This window comes from Trachurus japonicus, chromosome 10 (assembly GCF_045865225.1).
Source record: "Trachurus japonicus isolate A0001 chromosome 10, Traja_1.0".
NCBI classification, from domain to species: Eukaryota; Metazoa; Chordata; class Actinopteri; order Carangiformes; family Carangidae; genus Trachurus; species Trachurus japonicus.
In genome coordinates, this window is record NC_140916.1 from 5165048 (window position 1) to 5192908 (window position 27861).

Below are 27861 nucleotides of genomic sequence, written 5' to 3' on the forward strand. Positions count from 1 at the left end.
CAATAACTCCCAGGTCATGTGACCTGTTGGCTTAAAATCAACACAGGATGGTAGAGCTAAGCCTCCTCTATGGGACACACCTGTTTTTATTGTATTTGAACACATGTTATATTTTCTATGATTTTTTAATCTATTGAGAAGGAGCGAATGTCTGTCAAATATCCAACTTAAAACTAACTTCACTGCAGTATCCAGAGAATAGACTGGCTCTGATTTATCTATGTTGCTCTGGTCTGTTGCGTCATGACGCAGAGGGCGTGTCCTTTTGCGTCTGCGTCAGACCCGGAAGTGATGTGCAGTCATCTGACGGGTGAAAACAACAGCAGCTCCGTGTTTGTCTGAACCGTTTTCGGAGCCGCTGCTTTGTCCCGGGGGGAGGCAGAGTGTCCTAGTGGGGGGAGGAGGAGGAGGAGGAGGAGGCAGCAGCCGCCATGTGGATCCACGCGGAGGAGGTTCTGCTGGCCGGAGCGCTGTGGGTGTCGGAGCGGGCCAACCCGTTCTTCATCCTGCAGCGGCGGAGGGGGCACGGCCGCGGGGGGGGGCTGTCCGGTGAGTACGGCTGTGTGTGTGTGTGTGTGGGATGGGGGGGGGGGGGTAAGGGTCTGTATGGCCCACTACAGTCCACGTCAGTCGGACTCGAGCCCCCCTTCCCCCCCTCAAACAATCATCACAGTTTTCAAAAGTGGGCGGAGTGTCGTTGTCATGGGGATGATGAGTGACGTCCCACAGTCCACTAACGCATCATTGATAGATCAATGACGTCCTTATTAAAGGGACAACGAGGAGTTTCTCCATCGGCAGAACGAAAAATTCCGCGACCATAAAAAAGTCTCATAATAATGTGGATGAATCTACGTTACCACTTGTTAATGGGCCCATTTTAGATAAATATATCATTTTGTCTCTATCGTTATTTTGTTATTATTAGTGGTGGTGGAAATGCTGGGCGAGCCAACCAGAGTTTCCTTACTTTCGGTTTCGTGGCGAGTCATGAGAATAACGCAGCTGAATCGCCGTTTATGGTCGGAACTACGGCGGTATGTGATCGTCTTCGAACCGCTGACTTTAATTCTTGATGAATGAAAACATGAGTCTGTCTTGCGCCGGTCAAAGAATTTCACGGTGCGCGGAGGCTCATAAATGTAGTGTGAAAACGCTTCGCTTTTCCAAAACTCCTCATTGTCCCTTTAACCGGTCCCGGTCCAGTCCAGCTGTTCAGTGACGTCTCAGTCTTGGTTAAAGCCCCAGTGTGTAACTTATTTGGCTTTTTTTTAAGCAAAAATCAAATATGTCTTTCATAAATGCATATTTCACTTAAGTAAAATCACAGCCGCATACAAATGAAAGCTTTCTGGTACCTTAGAATGAGTTGTTACAAGTCGTTACAAATACATAAGTTGGGCGACGCACCGAACCGAGGTGGCCATGTTGCATCGCCATTTTTTACGTTGAGTGGCAGCGTGACCGTAGGTAACCACGGAAACTCAGCGGAGCTGTGGGCTCAGCCTGTTAAAACTGTCACCACTGTGTAGTGTGAGGAAGGACGGAGGCACCGGTGTTGCATTCAGGTGCAGTCAGACAGACGGCCGTCGACAAACCAACCGGATGTCATTTTATTCCACCAGAGAAAGACGGTAAAACAATACCACATCACCATGACAACATATTGTCACGCCTGTATTGTTTTGCCTCGTGCTGGCGGACCACTTGTTTACATAGATGCTTGTTTATCCTGTTACATGCAGCATCTGTTGTCTGTCTGACGTCTGCCCCATTTCACCTGAATGCAACATCAAGAATACGTTCAGATATGCAACCGCACCGTTAGAAGGGGGGAACTCCTACATACTGGGGCTTTAAAGGTGCAGTCTGTGACAACAGGCTGGTGGAGATGAAGGCGGTGACACCCGGCGGCGGCAGCAGGGGGCGCTGACAGGAAGCCGCCGTCATAGAACAGTCATCCTTTTAGCTCCACCGGTAGCGACCTGTAGTCTGAAGACACGTTGGGACACGGCTGGAGAAGTTCTCTACCCTTTTTGTTTTAGTCTGCCCTGTAAAGGCCCCTCCCCCTCCATCGCCCCGACGGCCTTTATCTGCCGACTCCACTGCCTCGCGTTGGACGCAGTCCAGTGTTTCCCCCAGAAAATTAGTTAGTTAAGGTGGTGTCTGACCTGTCGACGGGGGACGGGGGGGGGGGGGGGGGGGGGGGGGGGGCGCGGATCTGTTGACGGGGGGGGGGGGGCAGATTGATCGTCGGGGGGGGGGACGCACCGCGCCGTGCCGTATTAACTTTCGCTTTCAACACGCGCTGCTGTTATGCATGCGCGCTTCTCTGTGGTGTGTATGTGTGTGAGAGGATGCGGCCATCGTCCGACGGGGGGGGGGGCGGCGGCGAATATCGCTACTTTTTTTTTTTTTTTTTAAGACGTTAGTTTAGGCGGCAGCTCTTTGTTGTTAAGGCGGCCGCCTTAACAGGAAAGCGCTGCGGGAAACCCTGCAGTCGGCAGAAAGGAAGCAGTGAAACATTCACAACATGAGATTCATGTAATCCAGCGTTAAATATAACAATTACATAACAACACGTGGTGTTTGTAGCCGCAACCCCGAGCCAATCAGCTCTTTGCTCAGGCGACAGCCCGGCGTTTCCCATCCCTTATTTCATGTAATTAGTTTTATAACGCTGAGGTTTTGCACTCTGCCGTCTCACCCTGAACGCACCACCACTCATCCTTCACATTGACCAACGACGGAGAGTAATAGAGTAACTATCTTAAAGTAATAGAGTATCTACTGCTGCTCCCTAGTCAGTCGTTGAGTTGTGACCTTTGACCCTGATTCGTCCTGTTAGAAACAAACAAACAGATAAAAGCTCCTGGTTACCATAGTAACAGTCGGTTGGTTATGTGGATCAACATGATTCATGTCAACAACCCTCCGTCAGTCCCACTGTCTCCTAGCAACACCAGCTCCTTTCTGCAGAGTCGACGATGTCGTCATGTCAGAGTCCAAGAGGACAGACGTCTGTTAGAGATGATGGAACTCTCATAATATATAATAATATATAATAATATTATATACTATAACTCCGCTGTTGTTGTGATGCTGCAGTGGTTAACATTGTTTATTTGTTAACACACGCACAAAGTGCTCTAACTCTGACTCTCTGTGTGTCTCTGTCTCTGTGTCTCTGACTCTGTCTCTGTGTCTCTGACTCCGTCTCTGACTCTGTCTCTGTGTCTCTGACTCCGTCTCTGTGTCTCTGTCTCTGACTCTGTCTCTGTGTCTCTGACTCCGTCTCTGTGTCTCTGACTCTGTGTCTCTCTGTCTCTGTCTCTATGTGTCTCTGTCTCTCTGTGTCTCTCTGTCTCTGTCTCTGTCTCTGTCCTCCAGGTCTCCTGGTCGGGACTCTGGACGTGGTTCTAGACTCCAGTGCCAGAGTGGCTCCGTACAGGATCCTGCTGCAGACGGCCGACTCTCAGATCTACTGGAACATTGCATGTGGTGAGTCACCTGAACCGGACTGGACTGGACTGGACTGGACCGGACCGGACTGGACCAGACCGGACTGGACCGGACTGACTGGACGGGACTGGACTGGACTAACTGGACAGGACTGGACCGGACCAGACTGGACTGGACTGGACTAACTGGACAGGACTGGACTGGACTGGACTGGATCGAACTGGACTGGACTGAGCTGGGCCGGTTGACCCTGAGCTGTGTTTTGCAGGCTCGTCCAGGAAGGAGATCACGGAGCACTGGGATTGGCTGGAGACCAACCTGCTGACAACCATCTCCATCTTCGACAACGATGAAGACGTCACCACCTTCGTCAAGGGGAAGATCTCCGTACGTCACTTCCTGTGTGTCCTCCTCTGACTTCCTGGTGTGTGCGTAATGCGTATTGAGCGATGTCGCTGATTGATGTAATTTCCTGCCTCATAGGGCCTCATAGCGGAGGAGAACCGGCTGAAGCAGGGCGAGGAGCAGGAGGAGGACTGTGGGAAGTTCCGGGAGGCGGAGCTAAAGATGCGGCGTCTGTTTGGGATGCCTGACGAGGAGAAGCTGGTCAACTATTACTCCTGCAGCTACTGGAAGGGACGAGTCCCGCGGCAAGGCTGGCTCTACCTGTCCGTCAACCACCTGTGCTTCTACTCCTTCCTCCTGGGGAAGGAAGGTAACACACACACACACACACACAGCTGCCACTCGGTGTGTTTAAAGGGATACGCCAACATTTTTTTTCCGTGTCTTGCCTCACTCCCGAGTCCATGACCAGCAGATAGACACCATCCTTTCGACTGTGCGTGCAGTAACAAGGGAGATACGGGCAGAGCTGGCGCACCCCTAATTAGCTTAGCTCAAACACTGGAAGTGTATGGGTAGTGTTAGCCTGCCTCCTACCCGAGCCAAAATCAGCAGTCAGAAGCTGATTTCATTTTAGCTCTAAACTCTGTAAATATATCACTTTATCCAAATTTCAAACATGTTTAGGCGAGAAAGTAGCCGTTTAGATCAGCAGTGTGTCGTTAATTTGTCTAAATACCAGCTGTTTACAGTTTTGTTCTGATGAATTCGGTGCTACTCAAGCTAGCCGTTGTGACCAACGCACTTCCGGTTACTTTCACAAAATAAAACACCCGTTGCCCTTTACATACAGAAAACCATGACGATAGAATTTGTGCTTTTACTTTGAAATAGGAAGATAACCTACCCTCGATGTAGCTCGCTTGAACCAAAATAAAGCGTCTTGAACCCTCCGTTTTGACCAATCTGGTCACGTTACCGGCATTTGAGCGCTCAAGATGCCTTACCGGAGAGTTTTGTCAGCTCTGAGACGAAGATCGGCCCGCCGGTTTCCGTTTAGAGTTGCTGAAGAGTTTCTCTGATGACTTTAGGTGGAGGCAGGCTAACACTACCTATACACTTCCAGGGTTTGAGCTAAGCTAATTACGGGCAATACGGCTCTATCTCCCTTGTTACTGCACGTACAGTCGAAAGGATGGTGTCTATCTGCTGGTCATGGACTCGGGAGTGAGGCAAGACATGAAAAAAAATGTTGGTGTATCCCTTTAAGGCCATAATTCTTTTTTTATGGACTCCTTCATGTCAGCTGTACCTCTGTGTTTCCTCAGTGACTCTGGTGGTGCAGTGGACGGAGGTGACTCAGCTGGAGAAGAACGCCACGCTGGTGTTTCCAGAGAGTGTTCGTGTCAGCACTCGCCACACCGAACATTTCTTCTCCATGTTCCTGAACATCAACGACACCTTCAAGCTGATGGAGCAGCTCGCCAACATCGCCATGCGCCAGCTGCTTGACAACGAGGCCTTTGCCGCCGACCGCTCGCTGCCCAAACCCTGCAAAACTCTGAAGAACGTCTCCGCGCTCAAGAGGTTGAGGCCAAAAAACACACACGCAGTCGTTTTCATTTAGTAGCAACAGCGATGACGTTGTCTGTGTCTGATGTCTCCTCCGCGTCTGTCCTCTCCTTGCCGCAGGGATCTGGACGCCCGCGCCAAGAACGAGCGCTACCGCATGATGTTCCGTCTGACGCAGGACGAGCGTCTGGACGGACACACGGACTGCACGCTGTGGACGCCGTTCGCTAAGATGCACGTGGTCGGACAGCTTTTCATCTCCAACAACTACATCTGCTTCAACAGCAGAGAAGAAGATCTGTGTCAGCTCATCATCCCACTCAGAGAGGTAATCATCCCATAATAGTCACACTCAGAGAGGTAAATTTTTTTGTTGTTTTATTTCTTATGAATGACAGACATGTTACATATGAAAAGGATAGGTAAGAAGCCAAGGCTTATGAGGAACCCCTTGCAACTGTTACATTTACAATCAATGGCAAGGCAAGGCAAGGCAATTTTATTTGTATAGCCCGTTTTTACAAACAGTTTGTCTCAAAGGGCTTTACATGGCATCGTAACAACATCCTCTGTCCTTAGACCCTCACATCGACTGAGGAAAAACTCCATGGAAAACCCTTTTAACAGGGAAAAATCGGAGAAACCTCAGGGTGAGCAACAGAGGAGGGATCCCTCACCCAGGACGGACAGACGTGCAATAGATGTTGTTACAGACAAGAAAACAGTTTACAGTTTGTCACAGAATGTGCGAAATATGGAAATGTTAGCAGGAGTTGATGAGGGCAGTCTCTGGTGAGGGGGGGGGCGGTCAGCTCGATGGGAGGACTGGGTGGCAGACTGGTCCATGGGAAGGAAGGGGAGGCCGGTCTAACAGCAGGGGAAGGGGAGGGAGGGGGGCGATGCAGGCGGCGGCTGGTGCAGAGAGATGGAGCTCCGGTGGATCTGTGGAAACACAGAGAGAGTGCGAGACACCAAGGCCAAACTACAAAGTACAGCAGAAAATGACAGTTCAAAAATATACTGAGGAGAGGAGAGGAGAGGGGAGGAGAGGAGAGGAGAGGAGAGGAGAGGAGAGGAGAGGAGGAGAGGAGAGGAGAGGAGAGGAGGAGAGGGCTGTGTGTAACCAGATGTGTCCCCAGCAGTCTAAGCCTATAGCAGCGTAGCTATAAAATGGTTCAGAGCTACCTGAACCAGCCCTAACTAAAAGCCCTGTCATAAAGGAAGGTCTTCAGTCTAGTCTTAAATGTAGTTAGAGTGTCTGCCTCTTTGACCCATGGAGAGAGCTGGTTCCACAGTAAAGGAGCCCGGTAACTGAAGGCTCTACCTCCCAGTCTGTTTTTAGAGATACTGGGAGTCACTAACAGACCTGCGTTCTGGGAGTGGAGTGCTCTGGTAGGACAGTAAGGAATGATTAGTTCTTTCAGATAGGTTGGAGCTTTATCATTAAGAGCCTTATAAGTCAGCAGAAGGATTTTGAAGTCTATTCTAAATCCTACAGGAAGCCAGTGGAGAGAAGCTAAGGTGGGAGAGATGTGCTCTCTCTTCCTAACTCCTGTCAAAACCCTTGCTGCGGCATTCTGGACCAGCTGGAGACTCTTTAGAGTTTTTCGGACATCCTGACAGGAGAGAGTTGCAGTAGTCTAGCCTAGAAGTGATAAATGCATGTACTAGTTTCTCAGCATCACTCTGGGAGAGGATATTCCTAATCTTAGTGATACTGCGCAGATGGAAGAAGGCGGTCCTAGTCACGTGCTTTATGTGGGAGCTAAAGGAAAGGTCCTGGTCAAAAATGACTCCAAGGTTCCTCGCGGTTGTACTCGGGGTCAGGGTGATGCCATCTAGAGTAGCGATCTGATTAGAGAACGTGTCCCTGAGATGTTTAGGTCCAAACACAATAACCTCAGTTTTATCTGAATTTAGTAGCAAGAAGTTAGAGGACATCCAGGATCTAATGTCTTTCAGACAGTCTTGCAGATTGATGAGGCGGCTTCTGTCATCTGGCTCCATGGACAAGTAGAGTTGCGTATCATCCGCATAACAGTGAAAATTGATTGAGTGCTTCCGGATGATGCCACCTAATGGGAGCATGTAAAGAATGAAGAGGATTGGCCCTAAGACTGAACCCTGCGGTACACCATACGTAACTCTGCTATACTCTGAGTGGTCGTTATTAACATTAACAAATTGAAACCTGTCAGATAAGTATGACTTAAACCATTTTAGGGCAGTTCCTTTAATCCCTATTTCATGATCTAGTCTCTGCAGCAGGATGCTGTGGTCGATGGTGTCGAATGCAGCACTGAGGTCCAAAAGTACAAGAACAGAGACGAGACCTCTGTCTGAAGCTATAAGAAGATGATTAGAGACTTTGACAAGTGCTGTTTCAGTGCTATGGTGTTCTCTGAATCCAGATTGGAAAGCTTCAAAGAGCACGTTGCTGTGCAGATGTTCATGTAGCTGCTCCAGGACAATCTTCTCAAGGATCTTAGAGATGTAAGGAAGGTTGGATATAGGCCGATAGTTGGCTAGGACATCTGGGTCAAGAGAAGGTTTTTTAAGTAAAGGGTTAATGACAGCCACCTTGAAGGCCTGTGGCACGTAGCCTGTGGCTAAGGAAAGATTGATTTGGTTCAGAAAAGAAATGTTAATTAAGGGGAAGACATCCTTAAGTAGTCTTGTCGGGACTGGATCCAGCAGACATGTGGCTGACTTGGAAGAAGTAATTGCAGAAGTTAAGTCTAACAGGTCGATGGGAGAGAAGCTGTCCAAGTGTGAACCAGGTCTGGGAGGTGCTTCTATGGGTACCGTAATCTGTGGTCCATTACTAGCAATTTTTGTTCTAATATTAATTATCTTTTCGGTAAAGAAAGTTAGGAAGTCGTTGCTGCTGAGAGTTGGAGGGATGGATGGCTCAACAACACTATGGTTCTTGGTTAGCCTGGCCACAGTGTTGAAAAGGAACCTGGGGTTGTTCTTATTCTTTTCTATTAGAGATGAATAGTAATTGCTTCTAGCATTACGGAGTTCTTTTTTATATATTAATAAACTATCCTTCCAGGCTTGACGGTCTTCCTCATGTTGGCTGGAATGTGTTTTCCTTTCCAGCTGTCTGGTCTTCTGTTTCAAAGCGCGCAAGTTTGGGCTGTACCAGGGAGCTATTCTTTTCTGATTGATAACTTTCTTTTTCAGGGGAGCTACAGCATCAAGTGTTCCAAGGAGTGCTGCTGCAGTGCTATCCACAAGATAGTCCACCTGTGTGGGGGTGAAACCAGCATAACTGCCCATAGTATGGTTACAGAATGTGGTGAAGTCAGCATCACTGCCCATAATATGGTTACAGGATGTGGCAGCAAGCTCTGCTGGAATAAGCTCTTTAAATCTAGAAACAGCAGTGTCAGATAGACATCTACTGTAGCGGGATTTTTTCCCAGGTAGGATATAATTTGTTAAAGTAAATTCAAATGTTATTAAAGAATGGTCGGACAAGACGGGGTTCTGAGGAAGAACTGTGACATGGTCAGCTTCTATTCCATAAGTAAGTACTAAGTCAAGGATATGATTGTAAAGACAATATAACTAAGCTACTTGCATATAATCCAGAGACTAGCTTACTATATCTTATTAAAGCAATTTCATAAACAAAGAAAAACAATGAAAAGCGAGAAATTATTAATAACTTAATTTCACCTATGTCTATAATACTTAAAATACAGTAAGTTTACATGGAAACATTCGCCTTCACGCGAGCATGTTCAAATCAAAACACACGAAGCCTTAAAGCCACGTGAACACATCAAAACCTTCATTCTCAGAAACACAAAAACCTTCTAGACCCTTAGCCTGCCCCTATAGATCCAAGATTTGCCCATACCCTTCCAGTTTAGATTTTATAAACATTTTTTTTTAAATGATAAATATTCTTACTTATTTTAATCTCATCTGGTAATCCATTCCATAATTTCACTCCCTTAACTGATGTACACATACTCTTCAGTGTTGTCCGTGCCTTAGGTTGCTGGAAGTTTAGTGCATGTCATTGAAAACATCCCATAATCGTCCCACTCGGAGAGGTAAACATCCCATAATCGTCCCACTCGGAGAGGTAAACCAGCTCAGCACCAATCTGTCCTTCATGTTTAGTAGTTCAGTGTCTTCAGTGGAACTGATGAGGTTTTAGTGGTCAGAGGTCAGAGGTCAAAGGTCAAAGGTCTACGGTGGCCTGGGAGGTGCAAACCAACCAAAGGGGGAGTTGTGGGTTCTCCAAGTGAAGACCACTTCCGCGTTCAAAAAGCTGCAGTTCTCGTCCGGCCACTGGGGGCTGGGACCAGAGGGGGGCAACTCCAATTGAACCCCATGTTAAAATAGCCGACTTTACAGCTTAAAGGGATAGTAGCATTTTTTGGGGTCGTATGATCTACAAATAGCCCCTAAGTACTTTAATTTCAGTGGAAGACTCTCTGCACCAGCCCATAGCCCTGCCCAGAGATTTACAACATACATTGTTGTGAACAGACCCAAAGAAACGGCCTAAAAGAGGTTTTACCTGAAAAAAAAAACACAGTTCCATTGTTCGCTATAATATAAACTCTAACTATAAAAGTTTTTATTTGGACCTAACCGACTCACGTATCCCTCCGCCCACGCCCACCGATCAGCAGTTGGTTAGGTCCAAATAAAAACTGCGTTTTTTCCTGCACTTTTGAGGGGCTGGAAAAAATTATATTATAGCGAACAATGGAACTGTTTTTTTTTTTTCAGGTAAAACCTCTTTGAGGCCGTGAAATATCCCTTTAAAAAAACATATTTACAGCCTGGTACATTTTATTTTTTTGGTCTCTACCAAGGGGGCAGTTGTCGGTCTGAGAAGTGAAGCTCACTTCCGCGTTCAAAAAACTGCAATCCCCTCGAATTCCTCTGGGGGCTGGTGTCAGAAGGGAGCATTCCCCATAGACCCCCATGTTAAAATCGCCGACTTTACATCCTTAGTAAACATGTTAAAAGCCTGGTGTCAGAACGTTTTTTTGTCTCAATCGATAGTTTCTACCCCCGCACACACTCTGAGGGGGGTGAATTTTTTTTAAACTCTACCGTTTTACTGTTATTAGGTTAAAACTCTGGCCAATTAGGGCGCGGAAACGTTGAGTGACAGGTCCGAGCAGCTCCGTGGACAGCTGCTTCGAGGCCAGTGGGCGGGTTCTCGGCCGGCCAATCCAACATGGCGCTGTTCAGGCCGCCATATTTGAGTCACAAAAACGACTCCCCAAAACCAATGGGTGACGTCACGGACGCTACGTCCATTCTTTTTACAGTCTATGGTCTCTACCTCCGTGAACACTGTGGGGGGGGGGGATTTTTTTATACCACAACCGTTTTAGTGTTGCTTAGGCTTCAAATTCGTGCATAAATTACGTTGAGTGACAGGTTCACAGACAGTTTACCGGCCGTTAATTGGTTGCTCCGAGTAGACTCCACCTAGAATCCAAGATGGCGCAGTTCAAACCCCCGTAGTAGCGGCACAAAACAGACTCCCCCAAACCAATGGGTGACGTCACGGTGCTACGTCCATTCTTTTTACAGTCTATGAAACCAACATTACAAAATGTAAAACACTTTTACAAAGCTTGAGATAAAATTTACATTTCAGAAAACAAATTTACAAATGACATCAACGTTCCAAATCCTGTAGGTGAAAACTCATCTACAAACACTCAGACCAGATGACATCATCACTGTCCAGATTTGGAGGGTTCGGGTTAGAGGATGTCCGCGCCGCTCTGGAGGCACACAAGTTAATAAGGTGTCCGATTATCAGAAATTATCAGAAATTAATGGACTTCGCGGAAGCAACCGTCCTCCGCTTCGCGTCGGACGGTTCACGCCTCCGCGTCGTCCATTAATTTCTGATAATGGACACCTCGTCGGGCATTATCCCTTACTTATTGGACGTGGCTGCGTAGTGAAAAGATTAAAAACTGCAGCTGTGAGTTGCGGCACATAGGATTTGATACGTTCCCTTTCCGGGTGATGTCATTTGTAAATCGTCTCTGCCAAATAAAATACAATAATTAAAATGAATGAAAGACACCAAACTCGTGCACTCAAATAACAACCAACTGTATAAATCTGGAGATCGGAGACTGACGTGTAATTATGTGCACGAGATCCTCAGCCTGCAACTATGACCGATCGTGTAACCTTATCTAACCATCCATCTAGCAAATACGTTTAAACACAGCATTGAACACATCCACAAATCACATTCGTATAACAGGCCATCATGGAAATTGAAAAAGCACAGACAAATAGCTCACAACAGGCGCCTGGCCAAACAACACCACTGGGGGTTCAGGCCATAGTATGCTGAAGCAGGCTAGCCTCTTACCTCAAGTTATTTTCCTGCCTTAATGTCAAGCCAAGGGTTGCGGTATTTCCATTACCCCACCTGCTTAGGTGTAAAAAAAAAAAAAAAAAAGAAAAGAAAGAGAAAAGCGGCCAATCACCAGTGCTAGCAGCAGGGGCAGTGGTATCGGCTACGTCTTCAGAGCACTTGGCCTCAACTTCACTTTCTTCGGCAGAGGGTGGGAGAGGAACGGGATCCTCTGTTCTGATAGCGAGTGGGCTCGACTCCTGCGCTGGGCTGGCGCACATGGCTAATTTGCATAATGCGCAGGTGACATGGTTCAGCTTAATGTGAAACGAATAAATGTTTTGAATTATGAATACTGGACATGGTGATCTTAAACACATTTAATTGACCACCATAAAATTATTATATTATATATTTTTTTTTTTTGACAAGATTGAGACCCCCCTCAGATTTTGCTTTTGAGTCTTTCAGGGGGTCTCAAGGGGTTAATCGGGGGGGGTCCGACCCCCCCAAACCACCCCGTATTTCGCACTCGGGTCTCTGCACTTGTAAACGTGTTTCACATTTAGTAAACTTGGTTTGCACTGAGAGAAGTTGACAGACGGTTGGTTGTTTAGTGGCTGTGGACAAACAGGAAGTGAGTGATACTGAGTCATGGAGGAAGTGACCACGCAGAGGAAACAGGAACCCGCTGATGTGTCTTCAATGATCTGTTTGTTTTCTAGCTGTGGCTGAGCTGCTCTGTCGCTCTTTTTTACCCATGATCCTCTGCTCCTCAGGTGTCCATCGTGGAGAAGGCGGACAGCAGCAGCGTCCTCCCGTGTCCCGTCTCCATCAGCACCAAGAACAAGATGAACTTCCTGTTCGCCAACCTCAAAGACAGAGACTTCCTGGTCCAGCGTATCTCCGACTTCCTGCAGCGAACGCCCGACAGCTCGTGGGGTGACACCAGCCCGCTCGCTCTGATTGGCCAATCGGTACGTTGCTGTGACAGTCAGATGTCAGACTGGTTGGAGGTTATTCACTGAGAGTGTTTTACTGCCACACGGTGGCCGAGTGCTGCAACTGCCACCAGAATGTTTCATAAGTCACTTATAACTGCACATGTTTAAAGGGACATTGTGTAACTTCTCCTGTTATCTATTCAGGAAAATTGATTATTTGGTTCTTCAGTCTGTTTTTCATTAACCAGTAATCCCCCCCATCAACAAACTGAAGTGTTCCTTTCAGCTCTGAATTAGCCGTTCATATCATTCATATCTACATGGAGCGGGTAAGCTCGGTGCTGGCTGCCATGTGGTGTCGCCATGTTTTTACATTCAGTGGCAGCGTGACGGTAGGAAACCACGGAAACTCGGTGGAGACACCGGAGCTGTCGGCTCAGGTGGAGGTGGCGTCTGTGAAAAGTCACCGCGGTAACGCAGTGAGGAGGAATGGAGCGTTACACTGATGCTGCATTCACCTGCAGTCGGGCAGACGGCCGTCGCTAACAAACCAGATGTCATTTTAGTCACAGAAGTCCAGAGGAATCCAGTAAAACAATACCACATCATCATGACAACATATTGTCACGTGTATTGTTTTGCCTCGTGCTGACGGACCACTTGTTTACATAGAGGCTTGTTTATGTCGTTACGTGCAGCGGCTGTCGTCCGTCTGCTGTCTGCCCAATTTCACGTGAATGCAGCATGAAAAATACGACTGAGTTGCTTGAGATATACAACCACAACGCTAGATGGGAGTAATTAGATTAGATTAGATTAATTTATTTGTCCTTTACAGGAAAATTGTTTTCACCATTCCGTACATGCAGCCTCAAGAAGTGCAGACAGTCAAGGCAAAAGGACCACAGGAGTGTGTCCTTGATCATATTGCATACATTTACATACATTCCCACATTTCATACGCCCACAATACATAGAGACATAAAACATAAAACCCCACACCCTAGTCAAACAACATGAACTGAGACTCGAGGCAGCAAGCGTACGGGAGGTGTTGTCGCAGCAGAGCATGCGCCGTCTGAGAACTCCTATTATACCTTTAACCTTTTTATCTATTATTTGCACATTTGAGCTTTTGTTTTGCTGGACCATACTGATATTGATCTTTGATATTTGGCGCTATTGTTTCGTTAGAATTGTGTTTCTTTGTTTGTGCGTATTCTTTCCCTTTTCTCTTTCATCATACGACGCTGCAGCTGGAACCAAAATGTCTTGAAGTCAAGAGATTAATAACGTGTTAATCTCTCTGTCCATTCTGATCGCCATGTGTCCTCAGGCGTCCTCCAGCGCTCCGTCCTCCTCGTCTGCAGGATCTGAGTCCGCCAGCAGGGGGCGCCACTACCACGCTGGGCTGCCCACGGCCTCTCAGGGTCTGCTGCAGCTGTACCAGCGCGACGCTCCGGAGGACCTGGGGCCCAAAGCCGTGAGTTCAAGTCACTCTAAACTTTATTGGTACTAAATCAGTTTACATTCTGGACGACACGAGGACGGCTTCATCTTCCTAGATCCGTCTCTTAGGTCGTCTTCACACCTGTGGTCCGTTTGCTTTGTTCTGATTCAGAAAACTTGGGTTGTTTGTGTTCCCACGGTTGTTGTGTCGATGACGTTCTCAGTGCAAACGAATGGAAACGAGCCGTGACCTAAACTCTTCTAAACGATCTCAGCTGCTGGTTTGGTTCTGCATCTGAGTGTGATTGTTGTGTCTGAACATCTGAACATCTGAACACTCCCTGTTTCAGAACAACTGCTCCAAACCAACCAGGTGTGAATACGCCCTTAAAGGAATACTGTAGTTCACCAAAAAATGAAATTTAGTTTTTTATTCCTCAAAGTGCATCTGGAGACCCGGGAGGCCGGTTCGTAGTCCAACCAAAACTTTATATGAGAGTAATAGGGCCCGACACAAAAACGTCCATAAAACTACACAAAAACCATTTAATATTCCTCCACACTGCTCGTCCACTGCAATCCAAGTGTCCTGAAGGGAGATAGTCCAGAGTTTACTGGAGACTACCTCATTTAGGACATTTTTACAGCGTAAACAGTCCTGGATTGAATTTGCCTCTGGACTATCTCCCTTCAGGACACTTGGATTGCAGTGGACGAGCAGTGTGGAGGAATATTAAATGGTTTTTGTGTAGTTTTATGGATGTTTTTGTGTCGGGCCCTATACTCTCATATAAAGTTTTGGTTGGACTAGGAACCGGCCTCCCAGGTCTCCAGATGCACTTTGAGGAATAAAAAGCTACTCTGGAGTATTCATCAGCATGAGGGTGAGTCACGAACGACTGACAGAGCCTGGAACCTGTTCCTCGTGTGTTGATTGTGCAGATGAAGGAGAAGATGAAGGAGGAGGCGTGGAACATCCATTTCTCTGAGTTTGGTCGTGGCGTGTGCATGTACCGGACCTCCAGAACCAGAGAGCTGGTGCTGAACGGGATCCCGGAGCGACTGAGAGGAGAGCTGTGGCTGCTGTTCTCAGGTCAGTCCTCACTCATTCATTCACCCATCACAGATCTTGTTTTTCTTTTTCTACCAGGAAAAAGTTGGTTGCTGCCACTTTCCTCCCTGTACTTGATTATGGCGACCTCTTATATATAAATGCCCCTGCAAACTGTCTGCGTTCTCTGCACACCGTGTATCATGGTGCCTTAAAGGACAATTCCGGGCAAATTCAACTGGGGGTGTATTTTCCTAACATTTTAGGTCTAAAAGAAGGAATCTGAGGATTTTCAGTTTAATGTCTCCTGTTTTGCGGTAGTTGTGTCTGTCGCCACGGCACGGCAGCGATGAATGGGAGCGGATTGAAGTTCTGCTGCTTAGGCTGTTTACATCCCTCAAAGCCACAGACAGCGTCAGATGGCGACTCAAACATGCACCCAGAAGTTTATTTACTTCAAGCAAGCTGACATGTTTGTAAAACTAGATCTAATTCAAAGTCTTCCGGAGTCTCGCGCGAGACCCAGTTGCCGCTCGGTGTGTTCAGGTGCAGTCGGAAGCTCCCGTTTGTGTCATAAACACAGGAATGTCAACTCTTGACTTGCTTCAAGTAAAAAAAACTTCTCGGCGCATGTTTCAGTAGCCACCTGACGCTGTCTGTGGCTTTGAGGGATGTAAACAGCCTAAGCATCCGCTCCCATTCATTGCTGCCGTGGCGACAGACACAACTAGCGCAAAACAGGAGACATTAAACTGAACATCTTCAGATTCCTTCTTTTAGACCTAAAATGTTAGGAAAATACAGCCCCGAGTTGAATTTGCCCGGAATTGTCCTTTAAGGTTTATCACTGGTTGTAAAGCCCTCACTCACCACTGCACTTCATATGCTCGAGTTGAGTGGCCGTCTCTGGCAGCACGCCACCTTATACATTGGCATATTTTTATTTATAAAGCTATCTTGGGTCTGCTCCCCCACTATTTATGTAATTATATCTCCAAATCCCAAAGCAATTACTGCTTACATTCCATCGAGTTTTATTTATTAAAGATGCCCAATGGTAATTCCGAATTTGGTAAGCACTGCTTTAAGTACGCTGGACCTGCTGCTTGGAACGCACTGCAGAAAACTCTAAAGTTAAAGGAGCTCATCAACCTTGGATCTTTGAAAACTCGTGTGAGAGAAGTTGGAGCAGCTTCATACCGCACTTGTTCTTGTTTTAATGTGAATCCGGAGCCTCATGCTGCGTTTATAACAACTCGGAGGTCGGAAATCCCAACTCGAAAATTTCCGACTTCCGACATCATTGCGTTCACGGTGCAGGAACTCGGGAGAAAAAAAACATGGATACCTGAAGGAAGTTTGGCGTATTATTGTGGCTCATCGCTGAATACGAAAAATAAATGCAGCAGTAAATGATGTTTATTTTGGAGGAGAGGAGACGCTGCAGATGAGTGCACATATAATGTTATAGCCTTGATAACAGTTAAACGTTATTTCCGTCACATACAAGACCACAATTTCACACCATACAACAATCACAGCTTAATATAAACATATTTCATATAGGCTACTGCAATAATACACAAAAATATGCAGTTCGACACCGTTCAATTCATTTTTTACAACTCGGAGCTCGTTTTTTTCCGACTTCCGAGTTGCCTTGAACGCAGCATTAGTCCTGTTGCTTCTATCTTGTAATGTATTTTATCTGTGTTTCTGTGTGATTTCTGTGTGTCTTATAATTGTTGCAACTTTTCTCTGCTGCTGTCTTGGCCAGGCTTCCCTTGAAAAATAATTCATTGTGTCTCAACGGGACTGACCTGGTTAAATAAAGGCTAATAAAATAATAAATAACCTGGCAGCAGAGAGAGATGTGTTCCACAGATAAACTGAGCCGTCCTCCATCCATCCAGGTGCGCTGAACGAGATGGCGTCCCACCCTGGTTACTATGGCGACCTGGTGGAGCAGGCCATGGGGCTGTGCTCGTTGGCCACGGAGGAGATCGAACGCGACCTCCACCGCTCGATGCCTGAACACAGAGCCTTCCAGAACGAGACGGGCATCGCCGCGCTGCGCCGCGTCCTCACCGCCTATGCCCACCGCAACCCCGGCATCGGATACTGTCAGGTACCACGGCTCCATACCATAATAACCAGTGGTGTAGTCTATGTGATATTCAGGTATACTCAGTATAAATACTTCAGTATACCCAGTACAACAAATCTGTCTAACTAAAGTAAATGTCAATGGTTCTCAAAGTGGGAGGGTTGACAGGGTTCAAGGGGGTCCACAACCTTTTCTGGAAATTTTACCACTTTTTCCTAGAATTTTTTTGAGAAACTTTACCAGTTTCTTAATTTTTCTGTTCTACTTTTTACTATCTTTTTAAAGAAATCATTTTTTTTTTACCCCTTTTTGTACTATTGTTTGCCCCCCCCCCCCTTTTTTTGGAGAAATTTTACCACATTTTTCTATGATTTTTTGAAAATGTTACCACTTTTTCTAGAATTCTTGAGTAATTGTACCAGTTTCTTATCAATTAAAAAGATAAAATAAAAAATGACTATTTACTATATAGGCTACTATTTTTTTTACTTTTACCACTTTTTTTGTTTTTTTTTTACTATTGTTTGACTTTTTATTTTACCATATTTCTTTGAGAAATTTAACCAGTTTCTTCTAAAAGTTTTAAAACTTTTTTTTGGAATACAACGCCACTTTTGCATGTTATGTTCAGATAATTCCCGTGTAAACACATCTCCCCCTCCAGGCCATGAACATCGTGACCTCGGTGCTGCTGCTCTACTGTACGGAGGAGGAGGCCTTCTGGCTGCTGGTGGCGCTGTGTGAGCGGATGCTGCCGGACTACTACAACACCAGAGTCGTCGGTCAGTCGCACAACAAACCTCATTTTCATTTCATTTCATTTATTGTTTATTTGATGAGGACAATGCACATTAATGGACAATTAGTGATGCGCACATCACGTCATGTAAATGTGCCAGATTTAGCTTAGAGCTAATTTCCATCTGTAGTCCTCACATTTAAAGACTGTCAGACATACCATACAAAAAAACAACAATAGGAAGCTACCTGCGTAAGTATAGAAAAGACATATAGTAATAGCAGCAGTTACAACAATAAGAAAACAGATAGCAACCTGCATAAATACAAGAGAGCGCTAGCAGCAGTTATGTTTATCAGTAAAATAAAAGAGAAATAAGAAAACAGGTAACTGGCATTGTTACCTGCATAAATATAAGAGAAAACAGAATATTTGCAACAGTTTCACAATAAAATTACAATACAGAATAATATATTATAAGAAATAAGGGCTACAGTAGTACTGTATTAAAGTGCTGGTAGATATTTCATTCATGGGTGCAAATTTGATGGGACAGTAAGCATTCTTTAAGCTGTTTTTTGAATGCATTAAAAGTAGGACTGTCTCTGATCGGGCATCAGATGAGATGAGGGGCCAACGTAAGTCCTGTCAGGGCTGGGCTTTGACCGGTGTGTGTGTGTGTGTGTGTGTGTGTGTGTGTGTGTGTGTGTGTGTGTGTGTGGTGTGTGTGTGTGTGTGTGTGTTGTGTGTGTGTGTGTGTGTGTGTGTGTGTGTGTGTGTGTGTGTGTGTGTGTGTGTGTGTGTGTGTGTGTGTGTGTGTGTGTGTGTGTGTGTGTGTGTGTGTGTGTGCCCGTGCGCCCGTGCGCCTGCAGGAGCGCTGGTGGACCAGGGTGTGTTCGAGGACCTGACCCGGGCCTTCCTGCCGCTGCTCTACGAACACATGCAGGATCTGGGCGTCATCTCCACCATCAGCCTCTCCTGGTTCCTCACGCTCTTCCTGTCCGTCATGCCGTTCGACAGCGCCGTCCTATTGGTCGACTGCTTCTTCTATGAGGGCATCAAGGTCATCTTCCAGGTACGGCTCTGGGTCTGACCAAAGACGGTTTATAAACCAAGACCTTCCATGAGGAGTCAGCTTCCTGTATGATGTCACTAGGCTTCTGCACGGCCACGCCCCTTTAGGGAGACCAGAGGCAGCATAGAATGTATTGACTCCAATGGGACAATTTAACGTGAACACCGATTATGGTCGATTCTTTCTCGCCACGGTCACTGAAGTAAATTTTGGACTCATTTTTCACAAGCCACATCTCTTCTGAACAGTTTGACACGAAAATGGCAATTTTCAGACAGACACATCAGGAGAAAATCCACTTTGTTCAAGACCTGTCTCTGTCTCTACGACACACTCTCGCCAGATTTGGCACAGATCTCCTAGGCAACGTCAAACAAACGGCCGCGAACTCCCGTGAAAATGATTTAAATTATTTTTGTCATGCTAAATATGACTGTTAGTAGTGTAAATATTTAATGTTATCATAAGAAAATATAAATATCTCACTTTCATCTACCTACAAATTGTATAAATCCACACACACGTTCACAGACGAGGTGGGGTGACGGTTGGCCACGCCCATTTAGAGAGACAGGAAGTGAAACCATTTCTATCATTGGAGCAGCCTCTCATGGAGTATCTTTCCATATATTGAATATCTTTGGTTCTGACGGTGTTGGTGCTAACACCTGTCTGTCTGTCCAGGTGACGTGTGACTAAACAACTTCCTGTCGACCTGCAGGTGGCGCTGGCTGTTCTCCATGACAACATGGACGCCCTGCTGTCCTGCAGCGACGAGGGAGAAGCCATGACCATCCTGGGCAGGTACGAGCCAGACCTACAACACACCTGAGATCAGCTCACCTGGTCAATGTTTGTATTGAGAGGACTGTCCCAAACGATTATTTTTCTCCCGATTAATCTATCTACTATTTTTTCGATTAGTCGATTAGTCTAACGATTATTTTTTGGTTGACGATTAGTCATTTACAAAAAAAACACTTCTGAACACTTCTCTTATTTAAATTCTTCAGATACTCTTTCTGGTGTGCATTCCTCTTCATAATCTTTTTTTTTGGAGGGGAAAAACTGTTCCACGTCAGTTTGCTTTAACCTGGAAAATAGACAGATAAAGCAGAGTGCACACTGAAATATTAGCACAATGATTTTGAATAGGCATATTTATTTAGAAGGTTATAGTCATGGAGCAGACCAGTGTTTCCTCTAGACCAGCAGCGGAGTGGATTTAAAAAAAAAAAAGACAACAGGAGGACGTGTTTACATCTATGGATACATAAAGCAGCGGAACAAGTGTTTCCCACAGGTTTGCAAGGAGACTGTGGGGTAGTCTGATCGTCTGATGAGGGAGGGGGGCGTGGGGGGTCCGCGATCGGACCAGAGTTTTGCTTTTACCGTGCTCCCTTCGCTCTTGTGTGTGTGTGTGTGTGTGTGTGTGTGTGTGTGTGTGTGAGAGAGAGAGAGAGCGTGAGAGAGAGAGAGAGAGAGAGAGAGAGACGGCGAAAGAGCGCTATGCGGAGGTTAATGAACGGAACGATATTGCAGCTTCAGGTGCTCGTTCATGGCCGTGGTGCTGCTGTGGTACAGCATGTGTTTTTCTGCTGCACGTGTTACAGTCTATGGTTCACAACTCGACGGTGTGTTGTACCTGTCGACGTATTTACATCATCGACGTAATCGATTAGGTCGATTAATCTGGACAGCCATAATTGAGACATCGACAGGTAACGGCAGGGACCAACAGCAGCACCTGTAGACTCACCTGTCAGCTGTGTGTGTGTGTGTGCAGGTACCTGGATAACGTTGTGAACAAACAGACGGTGGCTCCGCCCATCCCTCACCTTCACGCTCTGCTGACGAGCGGAGACGAGCCTCCACCTGAGATCGACATCTTTGACCTCATCAAGTCGTCCTATGAGGTCATACTGGAGCGATGACACATTGTGATGTCATCACACTCATGTACTGTCACTGTTAATTATCACTGTGTGGCCGTCTCACCTGTCTGATGTTTGTTCCTGTCACTGCCCGGTTTGCGCATCGGGCCGCCATCTTGGAAAGCTGCGTACGGCAACTCCACTTGGACAAACTTCATTAGGGCACATACAAGCGGAAGTCTGCTTAAAGTTCTGTAAATTTAAAATACTGAGAAAAAGATTTTAAATAAAAAGGTAAACCATCTCTGGTGACCCCAACTCAACTCTTATGTTTGTCCAAGTGGAGCTGCCGTACGTAGCTGTCCAAGATGGCGGCGGGGCAGCGACAGTTCCACACGGCGATAAAGATCACACTGATGGGCTGCCTACTTCCTGGTTCTGAGTAACCATGGTAACCATGCTGCGTTTTGTCTCTGAGCAGAAGTTCGGGAGCCTTCGCTCTGACGTCATCGAGCAGATGAGGTTCAAACAGAGGTTAAAGGTCATCCAGTCGCTGGAGGACACGGCCAAGAGGAGCGTGGTGGGTGATGATGTCATCAAGGTGCAGGTGATGCTGAAGGGCCAACACACACCGAGTGTTTACAGGTGTGTGTGTGTGTGCAGGTGCGGGCGATGATGACGGAGTCGGCCTTCAGCATCGAGGAGCTGGAGGAGCTGTATTGTCTCTTTAAGGTCAGAACTGTACTGTCTCTTTAAAGGGATACGCCAACATTTTTTTTCGTGTCTTGCCTCACTCCCGAGTCCATGACCAGCAGATAGACACCATCCTTTCGACTGTGCGTGCAGTAACAAGGGAGATAGAGCCGTATCGCCCGTACTTAGCTTAGCTCAAACGCTGGAAGTGTATGGGTAGTGTTAGCCTGCCTCCTACCCAAGCCGAAATCAGCAGTCAGAAGCTGATTTCATTTTAGCTCTAAACTCTGTAAATATATCACTTTATCGACATTTCAAACATTTTTAGGCGTTTAGATCAGCAGTGTGTTGTTAATTTGTCTAAATACCAGCTGTTTACAATTTTGTTGGGACGAATTCGGCGCTACTCAAGCTAGCCGTTGTGACCAACGCACTTCCAGTTACTTTCACAAAATAAAACACCCGTTGCCCTTTACATACAGAAAACCATGAGGACAGAATTTGTGCTTTTACTTTGAAATAGGAAGCTAACCTACCCTCGATGTAGCTAGCTTGAACCCTCCGTTTTGACCGATCTCGTCCCGTTACCGGCATTTGACCGCTCAAGATGCCTTACCGGAGAGTTTAGTCAGCTCTGAGATGAAGATCGGCCCGCCGGTTTCCGTTTAGAGTTGCTGAAGAGTTTCTCTGATGACTTTAGGTGGAGGCAGGCTAACACTACCTATACACTTCCAGCGTTTGAGCTAAGCTAATTACGGGCGATACGGCTCTATCTCCCTTGTTACTGCACACACAGTCGAAAGGATGGTGTCTATCTGCTGGTCATGGACTCGGGAGTGAGGCAAGACACGAAAAAAAATGTTGCCGTATCCCTTTAAAGGGATAGTTCACCTAAAATTGAAATTGCACTCATTATCTACTCCGTGGCTTCTCTGAGTTAAAGGGGGTCTTGGCGTAGCAATGCATGTCCATATAACGGTTGCAAATGGATACTGTCTTTGTAACAAAAAGACACACCAAAAAACATCCAAATACCTCCATGCTGCTCGTATGTTATGTCCGTCTTGTATTGAAGCCCCGAAATTCAAAATTGTCCCGAAAAAAAAAAAAAAAAGTCTATATTTCAAGCTTGTTTTGTAGCGGAAGCTTCTCGAAGCTCCTCTTCCCGGTTCGTCAAATTCGGACAGGGAAGAGGAGCTTCCGCTATTTCGATTTTGGGTGAACTATCCCTTTAAAGTCAGAACTCTGATCATTTGACCTCAGTCTGACTCTGGTTCTGTTGGTTCTGGTCCAGTCCCAGCACATGACCAGCTGCTACTGGGGCTCCAGCAGCTCGGCGGCGGAGCGCCACGACCCCAGCCTGCCGTACCTGGAGCAGTACCGCATCGACCCGGCCCAGTTCACGCTGCTGTTCTCCGCCATGGCGCCGTGGGTCTGCGGAGGCCACACCCCCTCGCTGGCCACACGCCTCTTCAGGCTGCTGGACCAGAACCAGGACGGACTCGTCAACTTCAAGGAGTTCATCACCGGACTCAGTGAGATAACCCTTACCCTCTAACCCAGATGAATGGATGAATGAATGAGTGGATGAATGGATGATGACAGATGAATGGATGAATGAATGAGTGGATGAATGGATGATGACAGATGAATGGATGAATGAATGAGTGGATGAATGGATGATGACAGATGAATGGGTGATGATGATGACAGATGAATGGATGAGTGGATGAATGGATGATGACATGTGCTGTGTCCTCAGGTGGGATGTATCATAGTGACATGACAGATGAATGGATGAGTGGATGAATGGATGAATGGATGATGATGACAGATGAATGGATGGTGACAGATGAATGGATGAATGAATGAGTGGATGAATAGATGAGGACAGATGAATGAATGAGTGGATGAATGGATGATGTCAGATGAGTGGATGAATGGATGACATGTGCTGTGTCCTCAGGTGGGATGTATCATGGTGACATGACAGAGAAACTGAAGCTGCTGTACAAGCTCCACCTGCCACCAGGTAACCAACAACAACAACATAAACAAACAGAAGTAAACACTGGAAAACAAAACAATGTGTTTATCGTGTTTGTTTGTTTGTAGCTCTGTGTCCTGAGGAGGCTGAATCTGCTCTGGAGGCAACAAACTTCTTCACTGAGGTCGAAACACAAGGTGAAAACACTACTACTACTGATACTAATACTACTACTACTACTGTTACTAATACCACTACTACTACTGTTACTGCTGCTACTACTAGTGTTACTACTAGCACTACTAGTACTGCTACTACTACTACTACTGTTACTGCTATTACTGTTACTACTGTTACTACTACTACTACTACTACTGCTGTTACTACTACTACTACTACTATTATTACTGTTACTACTGTTACTACTACTACTACTACTGTTACTACTGATAGTAGCTACAGTATCAGCTGATCACTGATCAATAGACAGATAAATACTAAGTTGTAATTAACATCCATGATTTAAACTGCCTTGCATGAAAAATCTTTTAACACATCAGAACATTTCCTCCTCTTCTTCCTCCTCCTTTTCCTCTTCTTCCTCCTCCCTCCTCTTCCTCTTCTTCATCCCCCTCCTCTTTCTCCTCTTCCTCTTCCTCCTCCTCTTCCTCTTCTTCCTCCTCCCTCCTCTTCCTCTTCCTCTTCCTCTTCTTCATCCCCCTGCTTTTCCTCCTCCTCCTCCTCCTCTTCCTCTCTTTTATGTGTTTCCCTCCAGAATCTTCCTTCTTGTCTGATCTGGATACAATGGGGCAACAGGAAGTGACATCAGGTTTGTAGTTGTCTGTGAAACAGGAAGTGAGGTCAGCGAGGTATGGAGTGATCAGACCCTGACATCGTTAGCAGGGTTAACGAGCTTAACGAGCTTCATTTAGCCAGTAACGACCTCAGTGATGACGTTTCTTGTCTGTGACCAGGTGAGGAGCCAAAGGACGGAGCAGACAACGAGGAGAGAAAAGGTAAATGCCCCGCCCACTGTCTGCCAGGTGTACAGGTGGCGATATTTTTTTTCGTAGGATGAGTCCGGGAAAGTCCCGCCTTTCCCGCCGTTCCCGCCTCTGATTGGCTAGATGGGCTCCATTTTCGACTCTGATTGGCTAGAAGGGCTCTCGCCTGATTGGTTGTTTGTTTTGGTTGTGAAACGGCTGTGAAACGGCTGTGAAACGCAGGCTGTCGGCAAAGCGTGATAAGTGCCTAGCCTCTACCTGGTCTTTTTACTAAACTTAACCACCTTCTTTCTTCATTGCCTAAACCTAACCAATGGCACAATTACACTTCTCACTCAAACTCAAAATGTAAACTTGAAATATAAATTTAAAAACTAAATTTTTCGGAATGTGAAACCAGCGGGGATCGAACTCAGATTCACCACACTGCAGGCGAAAACGCAAACCACTACGCCATGGCATCTAATTATATTTAATACTTCAGTTGTGTGTATTTTAGTTAAAGGACAATTCCAGGCGAATTCAACTCAGGGGTGTATTTTCATATCATTTTAGGTCTAAAAGAATGAATCTGAAGATTTTCAGTTTAATCGCTCCTGTTTTGCGGTAGTTGCGTCTGTCCCTGCATCGCCACGGCAGCAATGAATGGGAGTGGATGTAAGTTCCGCTGTTTAGGCTGTTTCCAGCCCTCAAAGCCGCAATTTTTTTCCACAGACAGCATCAGATGGCTACTCAAACATGCACCGAGAAGTTTATTTACTTCAAGCAAGCCGACATGTTTGTAAAACTAGATCTAATTCAAAGTCTCCCGGAGTCTCGCGCGAGACCCAGTTGCCGTGCTCGGTGTGTTCAGGTGCAGTGGGAAAAGCTACCGTTTGTGTCATAAACACAGGAATATCAACTCTTTACTTGCTTCAAGTAAAAAAAACTTATCGGCGCATCTTTGAGTAGCCATCTGACGCTGTCTGTGGAAAAAAATGTACACTTCAAGCAAGTAAAGAGTTGATATTCCTGTGTTTATGACACAAGCGGTAGCTCCTACTGCGCCTGAATACACCAGCACTGCAACTTCGGGCTCGCGCGAGACTCCGGGAGACTTTGAATTAGATCGACTTTTACAAACATGTCGGCTTGCTTGAAGTAAATAAACTTCTCGGTGCATGTTTGAGTAGCCATCTGATGCTGTCTGTGGAAAAAAATTGCGGCTTTGAGGGCTGGAAACAGCCTAAACAGCGGAACTTACATCCACTCCCATTCATTGCTGCCATGGCGATGCACGGACAGACGCAGCTACCGCAAAACAGGAGCGATTAAACTGAAAATCTTCAGATTCATTCTTTTAGACCTAAAATGATATGAAAATACACCCCTGAGTTGAATTCGCCTGGAATTGTCCTTTAACTACAGTACTGTTGTGAGATGACGTCAATCGGAGGAGAATTCATCCAGCCAATCAGAGGCGGGGAAGGCGGGACTTTCCCAGACTCATCCTACGAAAAAAAATATTGCGTACAGGTGATGCACCTGAGATCCAGTCAGATCATTGGTTCTGACAGTTGTGATGTCATCTCTGATGTCACCTCTCACCTGGTGTTGTTGCAGAGGAGAAGGTGAAGGACTACAGGTATTACCTGAGGATGTGGGCCAAAGAGAAGGAGCCCAAGACCGAGACCATCAAAGACCTGCCCCGGATGAACCAGGTGAGGCCCTGCTCAGGTGTAGCCAGGTATAAAATATTACAAATATTAAAAAGAAACGAAAAAAATTGAAAAAAAAATCGGAAATATATATATTTATCCACCAGAGTCCTCTAAACAGGGATCCTTAATGGTGACCTATCAAAACCTATCCACTCAAAATCAGGCAGATAAAGCTGCATACTCGATTTTGAGTGGATAGGTTTTGATAGGTCACCACTAAGGATTCATGTGTAGAGGACTCTGGTGGGGTTATATATATATTTCCGATTTTTTTCGTTTCTTTTTAATATTTGTATACTGTTTTTAATCTATTATTCTTATCTGATTATTATTCTAAGATGTTTGACACTTATGGTGTTCACTATGTGATGTATTTCATCTGACATATTTGATCTTGTGTTCACTACGTGATATATGTGATATGTTTGATCCAGTGAATACGTGACTTTATGTTGTATAGGGTGGCCATCTTATTAAGTATGTTGTAGGTTTCCAAACACCTATTGGACACTTGTAGTATAAACTTCTGTGTCACGTGATGATTATTATTATTTTTTGACTAAGTGTTTGATTGATTGATGATCAGCTGGTGTTTTCGAGGGAGGTCTGGGAGGTTATATATGGGTCACACCCATTCAGCAGTCTCACACTGAAGAAAGCCAAGGGCTGAAACGCGTCCGTCAGGCACTGCTGTGCGTTTAATAAATGATTCAAGATTATTTTGTGAGTGCTACCATTTCAGTTTTCTTGTAGTCCAGGTGTATCCAGGTGCAGTGTTAACCTGTGCTCTGTTTCCAGGAGCAGTTCATTGAGTTGTGTAAGACTCTGTACAACATGTTCAGCGAGGAGCCGTCGGAGCAGCAGCTGTATCACTCCATCGCCACCGTGGCCAGTTTGCTGCTGCGCATCGGAGAGGTCGGCAAGAAGTTCAACAACGGGACCAAGAAGACCGAGTCTGCGGCTGCTCAGGCTCCGCCCCCGGCTCAGGCCACGCCTCCGGCTCCGCCCCCTAACCCTCAGAGGGAGGAGTCAGAGGAGGCTCAGATGTGCCGGGCGCTGGCCGACGCCCAGCTGGAGCCGGCGGTTCTGCAGGCGTCGGACGAAGACGCCAAGGACGACACATCGGTGTCGTCGTACTCGGTGGTGAGCTCGGGCTCGCTGCAGTGCGAGGACATCGCCGACGACACCGTGCTGATCGGCGGCGAGCAGAGGCGGGGCAGCTCCCTGGACGTCGATTGGTCGATCACCTTCGAGCAGGTCTTGGCGTCGCTGCTGACGGAGCCGCCGCTCGTCGACTACTTTGAGAGGAAGGTGGACATCCAGAACAAGATGGCCGCCTGCAAGGCTCAGAGAGCTGTGGAGCGCCAGATAAGCTCCGCCTCCGACCACGAACTCACCCAGCACTCAGTATAACTCACCTCTACCTGAGATCACCAGTAAGGTACTAACCGACCAAAGCGATAGATATAACAGAGTGGCGACAGCTTTTGAT

General features: G+C 46.4%; 1 protein-coding gene across 3 annotated transcripts; it reads left to right on the forward strand.

Moving 5' to 3' along the window:
* The first annotated feature begins 278 nt into the window (after positions 1–278).
* tbc1d9b (TBC1 domain family member 9b) lies at positions 279–27856 on the forward strand. 3 transcript variants are annotated; one of them, XR_015036859.1, is made up of 23 exons: positions 279–549; positions 3391–3501; positions 3731–3849; positions 3946–4177; positions 5136–5394; positions 5500–5707; positions 12526–12723; positions 14027–14173; positions 15082–15232; positions 17104–17318; positions 17962–18079; positions 18909–19111; positions 19833–19915; positions 20898–21027; positions 21467–21565; positions 21649–21717; positions 22973–23213; positions 23645–23710; positions 23794–23862; positions 24441–24494; positions 24640–24716; positions 26185–26369; positions 27168–27796. XR_015036859.1 is itself a non-coding variant. In XM_085789010.1 (23 exons), the coding sequence occupies exons 1-23, from the start codon at positions 432–434 to the stop codon at positions 27780–27782; spliced, it is 3645 nt and encodes a 1214-aa protein (XP_085645136.1). In that variant the 5' UTR covers positions 279–431; the 3' UTR covers positions 27783–27814. The 3 variants fall into 3 exon arrangements, 2 of the variants coding, with proteins under 2 accessions (XP_085645136.1, XP_085645137.1); XM_085789010.1 differs by having other exon boundaries at positions 24640–24681; positions 26272–26369; positions 27168–27814; XM_085789011.1 differs by lacking the exon at positions 24441–24494 and having other exon boundaries at positions 24640–24681; positions 26272–26369; positions 27168–27856.
* Positions 27857–27861: the final 5 nt, after the last annotated feature.

Bases quoted from the DNA above. Each gene is read 5' to 3' on its own strand.
- tbc1d9b (XM_085789010.1), top strand. From the start codon at position 432: ATGTGGATCCACGCGGAGGAGGTTCTGCTGGCCGGAGCGCTGTGGGTG. The intron at 550-3,390 runs GTGAGTACGGCT...TCTGTCCTCCAG, and splicing joins CCGCGGGGGGGGGCTGTCCG to GTCTCCTGGTCGGGACTCTG. The intron at 17,319-17,961 runs GTACCACGGCTC...CTCCCCCTCCAG, and splicing joins CCGGCATCGGATACTGTCAG to GCCATGAACATCGTGACCTC.